Source organism: Miscanthus floridulus, chromosome 2, assembly GCF_019320115.1.
Source record: "Miscanthus floridulus cultivar M001 chromosome 2, ASM1932011v1, whole genome shotgun sequence".
NCBI lineage: Eukaryota > Viridiplantae > Streptophyta > Magnoliopsida > Poales > Poaceae > Miscanthus > Miscanthus floridulus.
In genome coordinates, this window is record NC_089581.1 from 126,076,770 (window position 1) to 126,098,891 (window position 22,122).

At 45.3% G+C, this 22,122-nt stretch overlaps 1 protein-coding gene, 1 long non-coding RNA gene and 1 pseudogene across 2 annotated transcripts; 1 reads left to right on the top strand and 2 right to left on the bottom strand.

The window, feature by feature from the left end:
- Positions 1-3,599: 3,599 nt before the first annotated feature.
- LOC136539602 (uncharacterized) lies at positions 3,600-4,227 on the top strand. The gene is made up of 2 exons (XR_010779716.1): positions 3,600-3,711; positions 3,983-4,227. It is a non-coding gene; the product is annotated as an uncharacterized lncRNA (long non-coding RNA).
- A 524-nt stretch (positions 4,228-4,751) lies between these two features.
- Positions 4,752-6,415, bottom strand: LOC136537022 (cytochrome P450 71D6-like). The gene is made up of 4 exons (XM_066529126.1): positions 6,296-6,415; positions 5,639-6,115; positions 5,072-5,548; positions 4,752-4,757 (listed from the first exon to the last, which is right to left on the bottom strand). Exons 1-4 carry the CDS (start codon positions 6,413-6,415, stop codon positions 4,752-4,754), a joined length of 1,080 nt encoding a protein of 359 aa, XP_066385223.1.
- Positions 6,416-11,211: 4,796 nt separating this feature from the next.
- On the bottom strand, positions 11,212-12,259 carry LOC136537023 (cytochrome P450 71D6-like; annotated as a pseudogene).
- Positions 12,260-22,122: the final 9,863 nt, after the last annotated feature.

Here is a 22,122-nt window from a genome sequence, read left to right on the forward strand (position 1 = left end):
CAAGTGCTAGCAGAGTTGAGCTTTTTCTTCCGCCAGCTTTGTGCCAAGGAGATATCTCGGACCATCGCTCAGGACTTGGAAAAAGCGGCACCTGTGTTGCTCTATAAGCTGGAGAAGATCTTTCCACCCGGCTTCTTCTTGCCGATGCAACATCTGATTGTGCACCTCCCGTCTGAGGCACGTTTGGGGGGCCCGTGCAGGCCCGTTGGTGCTATTCGATCGAGAGATGTCTAAAGACTCTTCGCAAAAAATGTACAAATAAAGCCAGAATTGAGGCTTCCATTGCAGAGGCATGCCTTCGGGAGGAGGTGGCAAACTTCACAATGCTATACTACAAGCCGAACCTTCCTAGCAATCATAATCCACCCTCTTGTTACAATACTGGTGAAAATGAATCGACCCTGAGCCTTTTCCAAGGCCAACTCGGCAGCGCAAGTGGATCAACCCCAAAGCTATTAGGAAATGAAGAGTGGCGCAGTATCATGCTATATGTGTTGAATAACCTTACCGAGGTGCAGCCGTTCATCAAGTAAGTTCTCAACGAACTTATTTCAATATGCCATCACTATTCTGCATCCAACCCCATTGATTCTCGTTCGGACAGGGAATTTGTTCGTGAATTCTGGCATCAATCAAGGGATCCTACCTCGCATGAACAAGACACCCTTGTTTCGCGGGGTGTGGGAGCGGGGAGGCCTGATTTCATTTCTTGGTTCAAACAAAAGGTAATGTCCAATTTAGCTCGTACGTTCGATCGTCCAAGGTGATCGTACGTTTGATTAATATAACGATCTATCATGATTCACCTTGCAGGCCCAGACCGATTCATCCATGAGCGACGAGTTGAAATAGGTTGCAAACGGCTGTGATGTTAGGGTGAAGTCATTTACCAGCTATGACGTGAACGGATATCGCTTCCACACAACAAGTTACGAGCAGATTCGGCCCAAACGAAAAACCACAAATAGCGGAGTTTGTACGTCCGGCACTGATGGCCTCGACTATTATGGTAGAGTTGAGGAAATCTATGAACTCTCATTTTATGGAGACGAACCTCTTAAACCTGTCATGTTCAAATGCCACTGGTTTAATCCTCGATCAATGAGATGAACCCCTCATCTTGGGCTAGTGGAGATTCGAGAAGATTCCATCTATCCTAGAAAAGATGTCTACATTGTGGCTCAACAGGCCGTGCAAGTGTATTATACTCGATACGCAAACCAAGACAAAGAGGATCTTAAGGGTTGGGCTATTGTGCACCAGGTATCTCCACATGGTAAACTACCTGCCCCAAATGATGATGATTACAACTTCAACACAAACACATATGATGGACAGTTCTATCAAGAAGATGGGCTACCAGGCACGTTTGAGATAGTCTTACCCGAAGCAATCGAAATGGAAGTAGACAACGAAACGGTTGATGACGAGGTCGATGGAGATGTGGTGGTAAATGCCAAGGACATAGCAATGCTTGAGCGATTACTTCTAGGCAATGACGACAATGACAACATAGAACCTTCGGATAGTGTTGCTCATTTGGACAATTTTGACAGTGATGATGAGACCTATGATCCCAATCATGAAGATTATTCCTAATACATGTAATACTATGGTTTTTTAATTTATGTTTTGTTTATATATTTTAAATATATTTCTAATATATGTACTAATTAGTCTTGTTCATTCTTTGTGATTGCAGGTGATTGGACAAAGATGGCGAGCAGACGTCCACGCCGTGACACGCCCTCGGTTTACGGGAGAGACCGCCCTCTCCTTCGAGGTGAGGGGTCGTCATCCGGGGTAGCGTCCGCAGGAGGTGACGAGAGGAGGATCAGGGGCAGCCGCCGTAGGAGGCAGCGGTCTCCTCCCACGACACGTGACGAGGTGCTAGAGGAGGAGCATGTGACGGCCACGGCCTCATCCTCGTCGGAGGACGAGAGGGGTCAGCAGACGGGCGAGGGAGACGAGGCGCTCGAGGGCGAGGGAGGCGAGGCGCTCGAGGGCGAGGGAGAGGGTACCGCTACCCAGACTCTCTATGAGCGAGGTCCCGCGAGCCTCCCTCCGGTTCTGCTTCCTCACAACCGCTCAGTGATACGGCCTATGGCAAAGAGGTAAGTAACTATGGATGTTATCATAACTACTTCATAAGATATGTTGGAAATCTTAAGAGAAACTGATAAATTTTCTTAATCACTTGTGCAGGGCCTGGTTGGTTTTGTCGGGTACTCCAGCACGCACCCCTGCGAGCATCCTTGGTGTTTTGTGCAGGAAATGGTACCCCGGCATTGTGCAACTGTCCGAAGAGCCGGTGGTGCGGGAGCCAGCCTCCAACTAGGACAGGTACGCGCTGGTCACGGATGACACTTACCGCAACAAGCAGGAGCGAGTATTGGCGGAGTTTTGGGTAAGTCTCTCTCGCACAACATTGCTTAATACATCGCATTCATTGGTTAAATCTTTTATTGAAATAATGAATGGATACATTGGTTTTGTATGCAGAAATATTTCAAGGCCGAAGAAGGACTTGAGGCCCAGACAGATCGGGCAGCTGCCGCAGCTTGTAGGAAGTACGTCACCAAGATGCACCACCATGGGCGCGTCCAGGCCCACATAGACTACTACAGGTCGGTACTTAGGCAGTTCCTCCCCAAGCCTCAAGCAAGACGGATTACGCTAACCCGGGACCAGTACCTTGAGGTAGGCGAATAACATTCATAATGATTTGTTCTGATATTAAGTAGGTTCAATTTCTTCTTATATGTCAAATACTCGATGACTTGTAGGTGATTCCCTGGTGGTGCCGATCGTATCCCGAGTGCTGGGCCATGATCGTGGACAAGTGGTTATCACAGGACTTTGTTGACACGCACGAGAGGCAGCGGGAACAGCGTCTGATGAGGCAAGGTCCAACTCACCATCAAGGCAGTTGTAGCCTCCCCGGATACAAACAAGCATACGTAAGTGATTTCTTTCATTTATTTTGACGCTCAATTCTATTTGATTTCTCACCATCTTCCCGTCTTTCTCGCAGGAGGCTGCACACCCGGGCGAGGAGATCTCGGAGTTCTCTGTGTGGGCTATGTCTCACATGGGCAGGGCGTCGTCCTCTGTCTCCTTCGACCCGGCTGCCCCGCCTCAGGTGTACTCCGACCCGAACGTGTACACTAAAGTCCAAGAGTACACGTCAACGATAAAGGGATCTATGGGGAAGATTACAATGTGCGCACTGAGCCCATTGATGCAGAGACGATCATGAGGCTCGGAGGAGGCAAGAAGCACGGGCGGCTGTGAATTGCAGACGGCGCCATCGACTCCACCACTGTTCCCTCCCTCGACGCTATCCGAGCACGGAGCACGAGCTCCAGCCAGCCCATACGTCCACGGCTGTCTCAAGCACTGCAGCAGGTCCAAGCACTCCAGATAATTCCTATTTTACTCATCGTACGTACATATTTAAACACCTAAATTAGATTTGCATTACTGATACATTGGAGTGAAATATTGCAGGCCGAGCTGCAAGAAACAAAAAGGCAAAGTCAAGAGCAGAACGCGGAGCTGACCGCACAGCTGCAGGCCCAGAAGGTCGTGTTCGAGGCCGCGCAGAAGCAGATGGCGGAGATGATGGTGATCATGCAAAGTCTTAGGCAAGCATCGGGTGTACCTGTGCAATTTTCAGCTCCTCCACCTCCTACTCCTGCAGCTACTCCTGTAAGTATGAAAGTTCACTTTTCGCTTGTGCTTTGCATGTATGTCGGCCTTCGTGCCGTTGTGGATGTCGGCGTTCGTGCCGTTGTGGATGTCGGCGTTCGTGCCGTCGTTTCTTGCAGGTTTTGGAAACCTCCCCGTGCAGGGGAGGTGCTGCCAAAATTTTCAATTGAGTCTAATCTTTTTGTATTCCTACAATACTAGATGCAATCTCTAAGTTTCAAAACTGTTTTCCTGGATTACTCACACATGCAATCTCTGCTCCTTTGTGCAGCTTCAGTCCGCGGGTTCCAATCAACCCGCTAGTGCGTCACCGGGTGATCCTGCTTTTCCTTCACCATCGTCTCATAGGCTAGCTTGATGAGGACTCGTGCTAGGTGATGTGGTTGGACTTTAGCGTGATTTGTGATTTATGGTTGTGACTTGTGCTTGGATTTTATTAACTTGTCGTAATAAACATGTGAATGATGATGAACATGTGACTTGTCGTTGTAATATATTGTGATTTGTGGTTCACAATTATGGTTGTGATATATTGTGAGAAAATGGGTTCTGTGTGATATATATATGTATATATATGAAATGCTTGTGTCGATGGAATGCAAAAAACAAAAAAAAAATTAAATTTCTGCCTCTTTGCCGAGGGCAATGACCAAGGCCCTCGGCAAAGAAGTGTCCTTTGCCGAGGGCCCAAGCAATAGCCCTCGGCAAAGATTTTTTGGAAAAAATCCTGCCAATTTCTTTGCCGAGGGTCAGGGAGTAGGCCCTCGGCAAAGGGTTAAAAAAAATTCAAAAAAACAATTTCTTTGCCGAGGGCCGGCCCTCGGCAAAGAATTTTTAAATTATCCTGCCAATTTCTTTGCCGAGGGCCAGGGAGTAGGCCCTCGGCAAAGGGTTAAAAAATTCAAAAAAACCATTTCTTTGCCGAGGGCCGGCCCTCGGCAAAGAATTTTTAAAAAATCCTGAAAATTTCTTTGCCGAGGGCCATAGAGGAGGCCCTCGGCAAAGATTTAAAAAAAATAAAAACTTTTATTTGCCGAGGGTCAGCCCTCGGCAAACAAATTGAAAAAAAAAACTATTTCTTTGCCGAGGGTCGGCCCTCGGCAAAGAAACCGCCAACAGCGCCGGCATCTGACGGCGTCTTTTCTTTGCCGAGGGCCATCCTGGCCCTCGGCAAAGGCTTTGCCGAGTGCCTGATAAAGGGCCCTCGGCAAAGACCCCTTCGCCGTCTAAAAATTCCCCGAGGGGTCTTTACCGAGGGCAGCCCTCGGCAAAGCCTTTGCCGAGGGTTTCTAGTCCTTTGCCGAGGGCCAGAGGCCCTCGGCACTGGCCCTCGGCAAAGCATGCGCCTCCAGTAGTGGACCCTCTTGTTCCGCATCAGCTCTGACATGCCCCAGCAGAGTGCTGATGCTAGTGTCCCCGTTCCAGACGCGAATATGGCGGCCTTGATGCTGTTTCGAGTTTTTTGGAACCCCAGGCTGCCTCTCTCTTGCAGCCCGAGGAGAACGTCAACCAGGTTCTCGTCCTCCTCGCCCTGCCGCCGCTTGCTGCCCCAGATGCCTCTCCTCTCCTTTATGATCTCCTCCAGGGTGGTGTCCACCGTCCTGTGGACCTGCTCGAGGGCACGGCGCATGCCGGTCACCGCGGCGAGCACGGGTCTCCAGGTCGGGGACCGTGAACCGCTCGCCAAGACGACGCCAGCACTGACTGCCGACAGGAACTTGTCGGCGTGCCTCTGCACGTTGCCGAATGATGCACGAGCGACGATGCTGTTGGCCAAGTTGTGGAACACCGCCGTGGATGGCCCGGCAGCTCGTATCCTTGCCACCTCAGTCGCCATCTATATAAATAAATGAAACGTTTAATCTTTGTTCAATGCTAGGACTAGGAGTAGCTCAAGAATAAGATCGATCTCGCCCGCACCATGTACCTCTTGTTCCTTTATGTGGCGGAAGGTGAGCACACGCTTGGGGCCGAGGATCTCGGCAGCACAAAGCTGCCGGAGCTTGCGCCAGTATTCACCGGTCGGTGAGAAGACTATGTCCGACCAGCCGTAGAGCAAGATGTCGCCACCCAGGACCAGGAGCCTGGGGCGGGTGGCGAAGTTGGCGTCGTGCGTCTTGAGCACCTTGCGGGCCATCTCCTTGGACGACACCACCACCAGTGGGATCTCGCCTAGCTGTAGCATCATGACCGGGCCTTGGACGCGGGTGAGGTCCCGTAGCGCGCGGTGCGGGAGCGCGTTGACGAGGTGGTGCATGCTGCCGATGACCCGCAGCTTCCACGGCCCCGGCGGGAGCCTCACCTTAGGCGGCCTCGTCAGGAAGAGCTTCAGGACCCGGATCAGCGCTATGGTGACTACGGAGACGAGCAGGGATTGGTAGAGAAGGTTGTGGCGGTCCTTGGTCTAATTACGACGCGTGATCGTAACTCGGTCCAGGGTTCGTAGAGCTGCCCGCAGGTTATTTAACTCCCGGAGGACCGGTGCGCGAGGTCCGCACGCGGCTCCCGTTCTCAAACCCGCCCGCCCCGCAAACGCGAATAGAATCGAATTGAATAGAATTGCGTCCACCACGCCTCTATCCACCATTCCCCACCGCGCCCTGTCCTCATTCCCCACCGCGCCCGTTCTCAAACCCGCCCGCCCCGCAAACGCGAATAGAATCGAATTGAATAGAATTGCGTCCACCACGCCTCTATCCACCATTCCCCACCGCGCCCTGTCCTCATTCCCCACAGCGCCCGGCAAGGTCTGCTAGAAGCTCGCGGCCAGGAAGGAGACGGTCGCCCAGTTCGTCAACAGCAACCTCTCCCCGATCCAGGTACATACATTAATTCCCTAGTTCTTAAGTTCCCCATGTTCTAAGTATTCCTCGATTGTTGAATTTGTATAGAATTGCTGATTTTGTTCTGTATTTCACTTCATGATCCAAATGTTCACTAAATATAGGAGTTCTGTCAGTTTTGTCTAGCAATCACTGCATTAAACCTGCAATTTTTTATTGATCTGAACCTGCAATTTCTTATTGATCTGAGCTTGATTGGCTTGGTCATCTCGAAGTGATGTTAGCCTGTGACGAGTCGAGCCCACTTAGTACTTTGAACCCTCTCACTGGGCTACTGTATATGTCTGATAAGCACTGTCAGTCTGCTATCATGTCCGGTTTTGTAATTATTAGCCTTGTCGATTATCAAATAGCCAAATTAGTAATGGTACGTACCCATATTTATAGTGAACTTACCCATACTGCATTATTAGCTTGTGTACTTTTAGTAATGTCCAATGTTACTGATAATGATTTGGTGGATCATCAGTAAAAATAAAGTGATTGCACTATTTTTTCAGGCTATTGAAATAGAGGCTGAAGCTTACCCATTACAAGATGAGCTGACAACAAAAATTATTTCCATCAACATGAAACGAGTCTGACGCTGATAATTTGACAAGTTGGTTGCATTGACAAGGAGAGTCCAAAAGGTAAAAGTATGGTCATAATGATGCTTTTGTTTGCTGCGATCCTTTTAAAACTTTTTTTTTCAATCTTCCAATCCATATTTTCACTTAAGGTCAGAGATGAGATAGAGCACTTGATGGATAACGATGGTGATATGGCTGAAATATATCTCACTGAGAAGATTGAATGCTGCTTTTTGTTTTTGATAGTAGCATAATAAGTTAGCATGGTTATGTTAGGTGCATGACTTAGCGAGGTTGAATGCTCCTTTTTGTTTGAGAATGACATGTTAAGTTGGCTTGGAAATGTTAGGCACACTACTTAGAGAGTCTGAATGCTCCTTTGGATTTGTGAGTATAGCATGGCAAGTTTCGGTGATATGATGTGACAATGAGCCTAAACTAGCGCCAGTAGCATGAGCCTCAGTTGAGCTGCAGCATTGTGCAAACGAGTTTAATGTTGGCACATACATAGGCTTTAGGCAAACTCTAGTTGACTTGCATATCAGATGTCTGCAGGTGGGTGCTTGCCTTCAACTGCAAATACCTTCCATGTTACTGTAATCATAAGGATTTTCATTTTTCTGTGTGGAAAAAAATATTTCCTTTGAACCACTAGATGGAGTGCAGTTGTCATGTGTGTGGTCCTTGATTTATGATGAATCTGCATCTAAATGTGATGCATGCCAGCCCCACATGCACCTTTTAAGCACTGGATGGAGTGCATTTGTCAACAAGAAGAAGCTTGTCTCATGGGACGCCAGATGCATATCTTTAGAGTATCCAAAGAAATGACAATTTACATAATGACTGAAACTTGTGGTATCATATATTTAGAGTACCCAGAGAAACAAGAAGTTCGTCAATTTGGGTCAACTAGAGCACTTGTCTCAGGAGTTGAAGCAAAAAGTGATGATATAGAAGACTATATGGCATTTGTTGATTTAGTACTTCATTTAGAAGACTAGTTTTACTATGAAGCCTAGCTGCCTTTTATTTCCCTGTTAGTAGTATTGCATGCTTGTATGAGGGACACATTCCATACTTCCAGTTAGATATGTATCATATGGATGTTTGTATGAGGGACACATTTCGTGTTCAGTTTTTTCAGAAAGAAATATGAGACGATTAGTTTCTTCTTTAATTGTGCATGTTTGGTTAATGTCTCAGTGATTGTTTCCTTAATAATATCAGTAAAAGTCATAGAAAATGCTATCTTCTTGATCTGTTAGAGGTGACATCCAAATTGTTTCATGTCCACAGGTCCATCGGATTTGGGAAGCTTCAGGGTATCCAAACCAGCATGTTATTTTATCAGACAACTGCTGGAGAGAGAAAAAAATTATCAGACAACTAAACACAATGTAAGTTTGAACTCTTTACTCGCTAGTAGTTTCACACATGAATTGCTGAAGAAAATATTTGACTAAGTATTTGCGCCTGAACACATATGAATTTAGTTTAGCACATTGTTTAGGTCTGAACACACATCGTTCTAGCCATCTGGACAAACTAAAGATCAAATATAGCTTACTAAATAGACAATAAATTAGTTCTAAAAAGGCCTAAAAGGGCTGGTCTGCTGTTTCCTTGGATGCTTGGCCCTTTGAACTAGTTTAGCGATAGATTCGCTACTAAATTCATCTATTACAGTAGGAGGAGTATTGACAACTTTTTTTGTCGGTGGTTGTCCTCTTTTCCTATTTTGAGCTCCTGTTCCTTTTTTAGATCCTGTTCATTTCGTTCATTTCCCTCTTTTCGTTCATTTCCCTTCTTTCGTGTTGGCCTCAGGGTTTAGAGTTTTAGTCTCTATTATTTGAACATCGCTTGAATTTTCAGCATGTTCGTGCTGGCGTTGTTCATCCAAATTGTTTGCATAGTACTCTTTCTCCTAAGAATCATCAAGAAAAATATTAGACCCAGCATATTTTGTATAGTCTGGTATAAGTTGATGCAACTGGATCATTTTTAATATGAATTAAAAGTTCAGACCATGATAGGATTTTGGTATGATTGTTGTCGTCTCATGTTGCGATCAAAAAGGAGCAACCTCGTGCATATTCTCCGTTTAAATCCTTGCATTTGTGTCTATACAAGTGAAAATAGTGTACTGTCATATAACAATTATTGAATGAGTCTGTAGATATTTGGAATTAACAAAGATAGTAAGACTCACGTTTGTGAAATGATTGGCCATTTTTTCTCCATCCGATGCCAGCATATAAAATATTATGAACACTGCATGAATGACTGCAACGAACATAAGAATTAGTAATTGAAGTAGAACATTAATGTAGAAAAGGAAAAAGAAGTACCCGTCTATTTGTTGTAGTATGTTATGATAAGGAATTCTTTTCCAGACGCGCAAGTTAACCAAGCCATCGTTGCCCGAAGAATCAATGCATTCTTGTATGCTTTCCACCTAGTGGATGGTGAGATAGATGTTAGATTTGATCGAACTATAATTGTAATTGAATAGGTGGTACATGTTACGTTGTACTTACCAATGCATTCTCTTGGTTTTCATCTCGGGTTGAGGCTAAGGAGTAGAAAAGCGTAGACCACGGATCGAGTCAAGTCCGAGTTATTAAAATTGAAAACGGAATTGAGGAGCATGACGTGGTATGTATGATACGGAAGCGAAGAGCAGTACATAGGCACGTACCAGATCCGGTGAGGACTCGACTCGGGAGAGAAGACGAAAGCCAGGACCGGGACGGTGTTCCTTCCCTTCCCTTGCTGCTGGCACCGGAAGAAGATGTCGATGAAGACGAAGACGGTGGCAGGAGTCGGCGCTGCAGGTCGGCGGACGGTGGGCGCGCACGACGGCGATGAAGGCGGAGTCAATGTTGCAGGTCGATAGACGGTGGGCGCGCACGACGGCGATGAGGCCGAGATGCAGATGCCGAGCTGTTGCGATGGGTGTGGACCGTGTCAGTGGAGCGGCAGCTTGACTCTTCTGTGCGGCAGGCAGGCAAGCAGAAGTCGGACCTCTTCTCTCGCTTCGGGGCCGCCCGGTTGCTTTATACGGCGTGCGCTTGGCTGGGAATCCCTGTCGCGGAGGACGAGATATTCTGTCGCCGCGATGGGGTTCAGGTGCGCGTGGGCGAGGGGTGCCAGGGGGAGGAGGGAGGAGCGACCGGTGGTGGTGAGGGCAGGCCGGTGGCGGCGGCGCCGCGCGATGGCGAGGTCGAGGGCGAGGCGGCCGCAGCTAAGGCCGAGGGCAGGGAAGCCTCGCGTCCATGGACCTGCTCGCGTCCTTCGGATGCGCGTGGGGGAGGGGTGGCGGGGGGAGGGGGAGCCGCAATTACTATATTAACCTTCCACTCATAAAATTAATTAGCGCTAATTAATTGCTTAGGAACTAAGAGGAACCGAGAAGTACCCCAACCACTATAAAACAGCTCTTTTTTTATAAAGGTCCATGTAGACATTTCTACAAGTAACATTTATATCTCCAAATCATTTTAGAAGAGGGAGTGCGTTGATTTTTTTTATTTCTTTAATTTAAGGTCCAGATTCTGTGAGAGAGACCGAGAATCCGAGATCAGGATGCATCCATGCATCACTGCATCAGGCCAGACGTCTGTCAGCTGCTTCCGTTGGAAGTTGGAACGACGAGCGTGCATGAGCGATGGCAGGAATCCAAAATCTCCGGCGGCCACACGGTAGAAGCCGCTGCTGGGTGGACTGCGTGCATACACTTTGGGCCTTTGGGGTGGTGGTGCAAATGCTGCTCCTTCCTGTGGCTGTGACCTGTGGGGAGAGGTCTAGCAGGGACGGGCTGCCGAGCCCAGACATGCCGGCCCATCGAACTCACACAGTGCACGGCCCATTAGGCACAACTGCCATTTCTTCCTTTTTTTTATGTTATCCCGTGCATTGCAACGAGACTTTGTTACAGGTTGTTCCACCGTTGCATGTACTATGAGATAGGCCATCAAACTCGGACAAGCTAATTTAAGAATATAAGAAAAAGCTAATAAAATGTTAGATTGATTTATAAGAGGATGTGAAAAAAAAGTAATTGTACATACTCTTGTTCCGCATCAGCTCTGCAGCTTGCTCATGACCCTCTTGTTCCGCATCAGCTCTGACATGCCCCAGCAGAGCGCTGATGCTAGTGTCCCCGTTCCAGACGCGAACATGTCGAATATGGCGGCCTTGATGCTGTTTCGAGTTAGATGGAACCCCAGGCTGCCTCTCTCTTGCAGCCCGAGGAGAACGTCAACCAGGTTCTCGTCCTCCTCGCCCTGCCGCCGCTTGCTGCCCCAGATGCCTCTCCTCTCCTTTATGATCTCCTCCAGGGTGGTGTCCACCGTCCTGTGGACCTGCTCGAGGGCACGGCGCATGCCGGTCACCGCGGCGAGCACGGGTCTCCAGGTCGGGGACCGTGAACCCGCTCGCCAAGACGACGCCAGCACTGACTGCCGACAGGAACTTGTCGGCGTGCCTCTGCACGTTGCCGAATGATGCACGGGCGACAATGCTGTTGGCCAAGTTGTGGAACACCGCCGTGGATGGCCCGGCAGCTCTCGTATCCTTGCCACCTCAGTCGCCATCTATATAAATAAATGAAACGTTTAATCTTTGTTCAATGCTAGGACTAGGAGTAGCTCAAGAATAAGATCTCGCCCGCACCATGTACCTCTTGTTCCTTTATGTGGCGGAAGGTGAGCACACGCTTGGGGCCGAGGATCTCGGCAGCACAAAGCTGCCGGAGCTTGCGCCAGTATTCACCGGTCGGTGAGAAGACTATGTCCGACCAGCCGTAGAGCAAGATGTCGCCACCCAGGACCAGGAGCCTGGGGCGGGTGGCGAAGTTGGCGTCGTGCGTCTTGAGCACCTTGCGGGCCATCTCCTTGGACGACACCACCACCAGTGGGATCTCGCCTAGCTGTAGCATCATGACCGGGCCTTGGACGCGGGTGAGGTCCCGTAGCGCGCGGTGCGGGAGCCGATGACCCGCAGCTTCCACGGCCCCGGCGGGAGCCTCACCTTAGGCGGCCTCGTCAGGAAGAGCTTCAGGACCCGGATCAGCGCTATGGTGACTACGGAGACGAGCAGGGATTGGTAGAGAAGGTTGTGGCGGCCCATGGTCTAATTACGACGCGTGATCGTAACTCGGTCCAGGGTTCGTAGAGCTGCCCGCTGGTTGCTTAACTCCCGGACGACCGGCGCGCGAGGTCCGCACGCCGCTCCCGTTCTCAAACTCGCCGGCCCCACAAACGCGAATAGAATCGAATTGAATAGAATTGCGTCCACCACGCCTCTGTCCTCCATTCCCCACCACGCCCTGTCCTCGTTTCCCACAGCGCCCCGTTCCCCACCGCGTCCCTGTCCCAAGAGCACGAAACACTTCAAAAAGTACAACATCACAAAAAAAATGTAAACTATGCAGTGCAATATCAAAAATTATGTACTGCAATATTCGAAAATTATGTACTGCAATATCTCAAGTAGTAGTACTGCAACATCACAAAATCAACCATGAAACATGGAAATGGAAACAACTCAATAATCATCTTTCAGTGCCGCAACATTTGAAAAAGGTAATTTCAATAATTAAATTCCCCTACTACAATAATTCCAACATTAGAACTCCCTTTCTGCAACACATGAATTACCCTATTGCAACATTCAAAAATCACATCTGTTGCGACATCCTAAAAATCTCGTTGCAACACGGAGAAATAGCAAAAGGCATACAAAACAACAAAGGGGATGGGTTCGAGGTGCAGATTGCTCCAGTCCCTGCCCCATCACCTTTGACCTCGCCGGAGAGAGGGAATAGGACCCCAGAGCTCGCCGGAACCTTAGCCACCGCCGTGTCCCTCTGATCTAGAGGAGGAGGAGGAGGAGGAGAAGGGCTTAGATCTAGAGGAGGAGGAGGAGGGCTTAGATCCATAGAATGCCCGACCTACCTCGTCGGAGCTGTTGCCATCGTCCTCGTCTCTAGTGGGAGGAGCGGGAGCCGAATCGCTGGGGAGCCACAATCGAGGTTGCGGAGGGGGAGCGATGGAGGGAGGGAGCGCGAGCGGGCGGGACGATAGTGAGATGGCGTGCGGGTGAGGCATCCGTCTTGGGGGCGCTAGCAGGCCCGGAGAGCGGGCGGGTAGAGTGGCTGCGAGTGGGTGCGGGGAAGCAGGCGGACGGAGAGGCAGTGAGTGGGCGTGGGGAACGGAGAGGTCAGAGGATGGGAAAAGGAGTGGCTGTCCGGACACGAGTTGAGGACGAACGTCCTAATAATTATCGATACAAACTATATATTGATCTGCACTCATGTGGCCTCAGACCATGTGTGATAGGGCCCTATTCGTTTCGTAGAAAAGCCAAACTAAAAAGTACTGTTTGTGGCTCCTCTCTCCACTTCTTTTTCTGGATGCTTATGTCATCTTAAAAAAAGAAAAATATTTATTTCAAATTGCTATAACTTCTTAATAGTGTATTCATTTTAAATTTCGTATGGATCGATGTGTTCTACGCGACAAGCCGAATAAAACTAGACCCCACTTACATATGTTTTGAATTTTTTTTCTAGTAATAATTTATGTGTATTAACTTATGACATATAACTTATAACTTACAATTTTTGCATACAAGTTGTATTGAATAACTTTTTGCTGATTAGATTTGTTCGGTGGCACAACTACACCTGCACGTTCCTTTTTCTTCCATTTTTTGTTTTTTTCTACTATTTTTTTATTGTATATTTATAAGTTATACTACATAGTTATTTTCGTGCATAGTTTTCATATTTTCACTAATATGTTATGATATTAATTTGTATATTTAAATTCTTGATATAACTTATACGTTCAACTTTACATATAAGTCATTCATCAAGATATATATCTAAGTTATACAAACAAGTTGTACGTAAAAGTTTTGTGTATAATTTTTGTAGTTTGCTATGAAATTATATTGATAAGTTTCTTCTGCAAAATATTATAGATAAAAGTTATGCGTATAACTTTGTCATGTAGTAAGTTATATATATATAAGTTATCAGCGTTACGTTGACGGTATGGCCATGTTCGGCTTACCCCATATTCAGCTTTTTCGACTTGTTTTTTTCAGCTGGAACAGTATTTTTCTCTCACAACAATTCAGCCAGAACAGTATTTTTCAGCGAGTTTCAGCCAAGTTTCAGGCCAACGAACAGGACCAATATGTTAAAATCATGTGTATAAGCTATATGTTAAAATTTGTTACACAAGGTATACGTAAAAGTTATGAGTTTAACTTTGTAATTTTCAAAAGAAAAAGTTGTGGAATTTTTTTTGCCAAAAATGAAAAACTTTCAAAAAAAGAATTTTTTTTGGCCCAAAATGGAAAGCTACAGGTGTTGTCTGATTGTTCACTAAATTTGAATGTAGCGAACGTTCGCTGTTTAGTGGTCCTGGAGAAAAATACTGTTGCATTACTGATAAGCCACGCTGATAAGTTTAAACGAAAATGGCGTGTGCTATCACTACTTATTAAACAAGGTAAGAGTCGGCGATTTGATTCCTCACATATTTTTCTGTCCCATGCATGGAAGGCATGGAACGCGTGAGTCTAGTACTGAGTACTGACCGATCCGGTTCCCTTAATCTTTGATTTTGGTAGCTTTACATTCTTATAGAAAAATGATACATCTAAGTGCATTTTGTAAGGAAGTATTTATCCCATCTTGTATGTTCTAAGATCACGTGCAATCCAAGGAAAAACATTTTGAGCTTTCGGCTAAACTATTTACCCCAATATTTTTTTGAATAAAATCTAGAAAAAATCATCAAAATTCATGGTTTAAAAATTAGTAGATTTTCATGTGTGGTTAAGTGAAATATAAAGTTTCATAACAAAGTGCAAGATCAAATTTAGGTTTCATTTGAGAATTGATTTTTCGGGCATTAATTAGAAACAAGCTCAAAAGTTGTATGACATGTGTCTAATATCTTTAGCATACATAAAAATTTAGAGCTTTGGTTTGAATGTTTTTAAATTTAGTTTTAAAACACTACGCCAGATCTAATATCACTGTCGGGTTGGAAGCCCCATCATTACCGGAATCCATGGCGACAGAAGTTAATCGGCAGTGATGGGGTGGCCTATCACTGCTGGGTGGGTGACCTAGCAGTGATAAAAGGGACAACAGTGCTGGTTCCTAGCAGAAATCGACAGTGATATTCATGACTATCATTGCCAGACTAGATGATCAACTAATAATGATATGGTGAGTACCACCGACAGTTTAGGCCATGACACCACAGTGGCACTCATAACACTAGTGATGAATTAGTGCACACCCGACAGTAAATTATTTGGTGCCATTGTAGGTCCAACAATACCACATCCAACAATTCTCATTTCCCTCACACACCCGACCATTTCTCACAAAATACAATACATCATATATATATAACTACATACAAAAGACAAATTAATTAAATAGGTGAGTAGATAATGTAGTCCTCACAAACCAATGTCTTGTTACTTAGTCTTTTACACTAGTTTAACAAACCAAAGTACTTCCTCCGTCCCAAAATAAGTGACGTTTTCGCTTCCCAAGAAATGACTACCGGCAATTATATATTAAAATATATAAATATTTATGCTAAGTAATTAGTATCATCGAAAAGATCTTTTTGTCTAGTTTTTTAACAAATTTATTTGAAGATGTAAATATTGCACGTATTTTCTATAAATCGAGTCAAACTTGTGGCACGAAAACCCAAAACGTCTTTTATTTTGGGACGGAGGGAGTATATGCTCAGTACTGAACACACTTAGTACCCTTAGTCCCTTTCACCTAACACTACTCTTAGTCTCTTTCACCTCGTAAAATGAGGTAGTTCGTGTGGCGAACATCCCCTATTCTTTAGCCGAGCACATCACTTATGTAGATCAACAAATGAATTAGTGCATTCTCTCTTGCCTCAAAGGAATGAGCACATGGTCTACAATAAAATGAATGCTGAGGCACTACAAATAGGGGCACTACAAATAGGCTATCACCAACAACAAAATTCCAGTAACCCTACAGTCCTTCTGTTGTGTCCTTTGAACTTGCATAGTACCAGTGGTACCCGAGTTTCTCGTTCATTTGAGTTAGAATGGCTTGGAAGCTACACCCAATGTACGTCAAATCATGAAAACGAACCTGGAAGTGGTGTCATGCAACAAATAGAATGTGAGCAATGTTGAATGGAAAAATAATATATATACACATGTGAGCACCACTCCCACTATACCAAATCTCTAGCATCCAGCTCACCAACTGCTACCACATCTGCAATGCTTATGTCTAGAGTGTCAGATATAGGGGTACGCTAAACCCTCGAATTAATGGCGTGATAGTCCGGTTAACCCCTTGCCCGATTCTCCCAATCAACGAGGGGCTTGGGGGCTGCAACTACCGGGCGTGCTCGCTCAAACCGTCAAGCAGATAAGGGATAGCTCGGTGGGCCATAGAAGGCCACTCCTGAAAAAATCTCCGGTGTCAAGGGAATGAGCTAGGGGAGGCTAAGTCCTCATTCCGTCCACCTTCAATCGGGGCTCGGCCAAGGCATAGGAAGCTCCCAACCGAGGGGGATCCCCTGGCTGAGAATATGCCTCCACGATCGCCCCAACCTTGGCTCGAGCCGAGGGCCCACTGTGGTAGACGCTCAGAATAATAGGCGTCAGGCCTTTCCTAGCGCCCATTTCCCCTGTACCACAATGAGGCAGTTGAAAGCTCTAGTTTGGTTTTGGTGAATTGATGAAACCCTAAGTGCTAACCTAGTTTATCAAGTGATCATGAGATAGGTAGCACATTCGAAGTGGTGAAGCAAATGAAGATCATGACATGATGATGGTGATGCCATGGTGATGATCAAGTGCTTGGACTTGAAAAGAAGAAGGAGACAAACAAAAGGCTCAAGGCAAAGGTATAAATAGTAGGAGCTATTTTATTTTGGTGATCAAGACACTTAGAGAGTGTGATCACATTTAGGTTCGATAGCCATACTATTAAGAGAGGTGAAGCTCGTATCGGAATGTGGTTATCAAAGTGCCACAAGATGCTCTAACTCATTGCATGTGCATTTAGGATCTAGTGGAGTGCTGACACCCTTGAGAATGTTTGTGAAAATATGCTAACACATGTGCACAAGGTGATATACTTGGTGGTTGGTACATTTGAGCAAGGGTTAGGAACTTCACCGGTGCCCTAGACAAAAAAGATGGAGGTCACTGTAAGTGACCGGACGCTGGTCTCTAAAGGACCAGCGCGTCCGGTCAGTAGCAGCAGAAAAAGCGCAGCTTTGATCATCGACCGGACACTGGTGCTGAAATGACCGGACGCTGGCTAGCTGCGTCCGGTCACATTGACATGGTCACTCACAGAGGAGTCGCCGAGTGACCGGACGCTAGGTGTGTCCGGTCGTGGAAAGTTGTCTCTGGATGCTTACTGGAAATGACCGTTGAGATCGGGCGATCAACATTTGAAGAGAGGGAACACGTGGCACGCATTGCGTGACCGGACGCTGAGGTCTAGCGTCCGGTCACCCCGTGTTGTGCCTAGTGAAGGGGCACAACGGCTCTATTTCGTGGGGCTTCTATTCAAGCCCCATGGCCGTTTCAAGCTCACTCTCTTGGCCATTTGCATTGACATAGCAACCTTATGAGGTTAGCCAAAGCCCTTCCACTCATCTCCATCATTGATTCATCATCATTGTAAGATTAGGAGAGAATCCAAGTGCATTGCTTGAGTGTTTGCATCTAGAGGCACTTGGTGTTCATGTTTCACTATGGGATTCGCTTGTTACTCTTGGTGGTTGCCGCCACCTAGATGGCTTGGAGCAGCGAGGATCGTTGAGCAGAGGTTGGTGATTGTCTCCGGCTCCGATCGTGGTGATTGTGAGGGGTTCTTGACCTTTTCCCGGTGGAGAGCCAAAAGGTACTCTAGTGGATTGCTCGTGGCTTGTGTGATCCTCATCTTGTGTTGGTTGTGCGGCACCCTAATGAGGGTTTGGCGTGTGATGCCAATTAGCACGTGAACCTCCAAGTGAGTGAATCACCACAACGAGGAGTAGCTTGTCGGCAAGCAAGTGAACCTCGGTAAAAAATTATTGTATTCATCATTTGATTCTGAGGTGATTTGTCTTCATTGTTATTCATTCTTGTGATTGATTGGCTCCTTGCTCGCCACGGCAGTATAACCTTCTTGCTCACTCTCATTACATTACCGCAAACTAGTTATCAATCTCTTTAGTGTAGCTAGTTGTGGGAGCTTGTTAGTTTGGTTAGTGTGGCTTTTTAGTTAGCTTTTGAGAGCACACTAACTTAGTGTAGTGTCAAAGCTATTATGTGGATAAAAACTATATAAACTAGAATTGTGGTAGGTGGCTTGCTATTTTAGTAGGCTAGCGCAACACTTGCTTTGCCTTATAATTATCTAACCAGTTTGTTAAGTGTTGTTGTAGAAATTTTTACTAGGCTATTTACCCCCCTCTAGCCATTAGGACCTTTCAAGTGGTATCAGAACTGAGGTCATCATGATTTGAGGCTTAACAACCTTTGGTGTAAAAATGGCTCAAATCAACAACACCAAGAAGCCACCCCAATTTGATGGCACAAATTATCCGTATTGGAAATCAAAGATGACCACACACATCAAGTCAATCAATAGAAAAGTGTGGAAGGTGGTAAAAACCAAAATTGAGATTGGTGATCCGGAGAATCTCACCACGACCGAAGAAGTGCTTCTCCAAAACAATGATATTGCTCTAAGTGCCATTCATGATGCAATTGATGAGAGAACATTTGAGCAAATCAAGAATATTGAGATGGCACATGAGGCTTGGAAGAAGTTGGAAGAATCATTTGAGGGTACTCAAGCCATGAAGGGTGCAAAGGCATACATTCTCAAAGAGAAGTTTGCAAGCTTCAAGATGAAGAAGGATGAGAGTGTGCCAAAGATGTTCCATAGGCTTCAAGTGCTTGTCAATGATCTCAAAGCACTTGGAGAAGAGGTGAAGGACAAGGACTTCTCCCACAAGTTCTTGAGATGTTTGCCTTCAAGATTTGGCACATTGGTCACTATTCTAGTGAGGAGTGGTTTGGACACCATGACACTAAATCAAGTGTTGGGAGATATAATGATCGATGATATATATAGAGATGATGATGAGAAGGAAGAAAAGAAGGAGAAGAAAGATGAGAAGAAGAAGAGTGTGGCATTCAAGGCCACATCATCCAAGGGCAAGGAAAAACAAGAAACATCAAGTGAAGATGATGGCTCATGGGATGGTGATGATGATGAGAAGATGGCTCTCTTCGTCAAGAAATTTGGCAAGTTCATGATGAAGAAAGGGTACCGTGCTAGAAGAAAGAAATCTTCATCCAAGAATAAGAGACAAGAAGGTGCTTCAAATGTGGAAGCAAAGATCATCTTGTTGCTCAATGTCCATACGATAGCGACAATGATGATGACAACAAGAAGAACAAGAAGAAGGACAAGAAGAAAAATAAAGAGAAGAAAGACAAGATGACCTTCAAGAAAAAGGGTGGTTCATATGTGCTCACTTGGGATAGTGATGCCTCTTCAAGTGATGATGACAAAACCACCAAGAAGAAGGCACTTGCAAGCATTGCTATCAATGAGAAGCCTTCTCTCTTCGACACTCCATCATGCTTCATGGCTAAGGCCGCTAAGGTACAAACTTGTAATGATGATGGAAGTGATGATGAACACGATTGTGAAAATGATAGTAATAGTGATGATGATGAACCTACTAAAGATGAATTATTTGACATGCTAGAAGATGCTAAAGAACACTTTGACATCAAGAGAAGGGAATGCAAGAGCTTGAATAAGGAGGTAAAAACCCTTAAGCAAGCCCTTGATGAGCTCAAAGCAACACATGAGAGGCTAGAGGAAGCCCATGAGAAGCTTGGCAAGGCTCACAAAAAGCTTGAAAAGCCTCATTCCTCTTTGCTTGATGAGCAAAATAAAAAGAAGCATGTTGAAACTTGCAATATAGGTTTAACTTGTGATATAATTGATGAATCATTATCTATGCATATCATTGTTGCTCCCACTAACCCCTCTTGTAGTACTTCTACTTCCACCTCATCTAGTTGTGATGGTCTCACTTGTGATGCCTCACTAATGGTTGAGAATGAGAACCTCAAGAAGGAGGTCGATAAGCTCACTCACACCTTGGCTAAGGCCTATGGTGCTGAGGACCGCTTGCTTATGTGATTGGGTAGCCAAAGAGCTTCTCTCTACAAAGAGGGATTAGGCTATACCCCCAAGAAAGGCAAGGCGGCCTTTGCTCCTCACAAGACTAGTTTGTGAAGAACAATGGTTGGTTTTGCACTAGTTGAAAGCAAGTTGGTCATAAAGAGCATGAATGCAAAAACAAGAGCAAAAATGCGAATGTATTCTCAATTAAGATTAATTCTTTCTATGTCCTTACTAAGGGTACAAATGTTGTGAAGGCTAAGTTCATTGGTAAACCATGGATGGGCTCAAAGAAGAAAGCCTTTTGGGTAACAAAGAGCTTAGTAACTAACCTTCAAGGACCCAAGCAAATTTGGGTACCTAAAAAGAATTGATCTTCTTTTATAGGTCAATTACAAAGCCGAAGAAAGGCATTGGGTTCTTGATAGTGGGTGCACTCAACACATGACTAGTGATGCAAGAATGTTCAACTCAATCAACACCAATGACAATGATGGTTATGATAGTATCACATTTGGTGACAATGGCAAAGGCAAAGTTAAAGGGCTTGGTAAGATTACAATATCCAATGACATGAGCATTTCCAATGTGTTGCTAGTAGAGAGCTTGAACTTCAATTTGCTATCCGTGGCTCAATTGTGTGATCTTGGATTCAAATGCATATTTAGGGTAGATGATGTAGAGATCATAAGTGTAGATGGCTCTAATTTGATCTTCAAAGGATTTAGATATGAGAATCTATACTTGGTTGATTTCAATGCTAGTGAAGCTAGATTATCTATATGCTTGTTCACTAAGTCTAGCATGTGTTGGTTATGGCATAGAAGGCTTGGTCATGTTGGAATGAAACAATTGAATAGATTGGTTAAGCATGACTTGGTTAGAGGCTTGAAAGATGTTGTGTTTGAAAAGGATAAGCTTTATAGCTCTTGTCAAGCAGGAAAACAAGTTGGAAACACCCATCCCAAGAAAAGCATGATGAGCACTAGTAAAGCATTTGAGTTATTGCACATGGATTTATTTGGGCCAACACAATACATTAGCATCGGTGGTAACAAATATGGCTTTGTGATAGTGGATGATTATACTAGATACATATGGGTATTCTTTCTAGTGGACAAAAGTGATGTGTTTATAACATTCAAATTATTTGTCAAGGACATTCACAATGAGTTTGAAACAACCATCAAGAGAGTTAGAAGTGACAATGGTAGTGAGTTCAAGAACACTAGAATTGATGAGTTGTGTGATGAATTTGGAATTATACATCAATTCTCAGCCAAGTACACTCCACAATCAAATGGCCTTGTTGAGAGGAAAAATAGAACACTCATTGATATGGCAAGGTCTATGCTTAGTGAGTACAATGTGAGTCAATCTTTTTGGGCCGAAGCTATCAACATGGCTTGCTATTGTAGCAACCGCCTCTATTGTCACCCATTGAAAGAGAAGACACCATATGAGCTCTTGAATGGTAGAAAGCCTAACATTGCATATTTTTGGGTCTTTGGTTGTAAATGTTATATCTTAAAGAAAGGCACTAGATTGGGCAAGTTTGACAAGAAATGTGATGAAGGATTCCTACTTGGTTATTTCACTACAAGCAAAGCATATAGAGTTTGGAATTTGGATAGTGGTACTCTTGAGGAAGTTCATGATGTTGAATTTGATGAAACCAAGGGTTCACAAGAAGAGAATGAGAACTTGGAAGATGTTGGAGGCATTCAACTTTCAAATACCATGAAGAACA

Coding starts and splice junctions, on each gene's coding strand:
- LOC136537022 (XM_066529126.1), bottom strand. CDS start 6,415: ATGGTGGATAGAGGCGTGGTGGACGCAATTCTATTCAATTCGATTCTA. Junction 6,116..6,295: donor ACAGGGCGCGGTGGGGAATG/GTGGATAGAGGC, acceptor CGTCGTAATTAG/ACCAAGGACCGCCACAACCT. Junction 5,549..5,638: donor GCCACATAAAGGAACAAGAG/GTACATGGTGCG, acceptor TTATTTATATAG/ATGGCGACTGAGGTGGCAAG.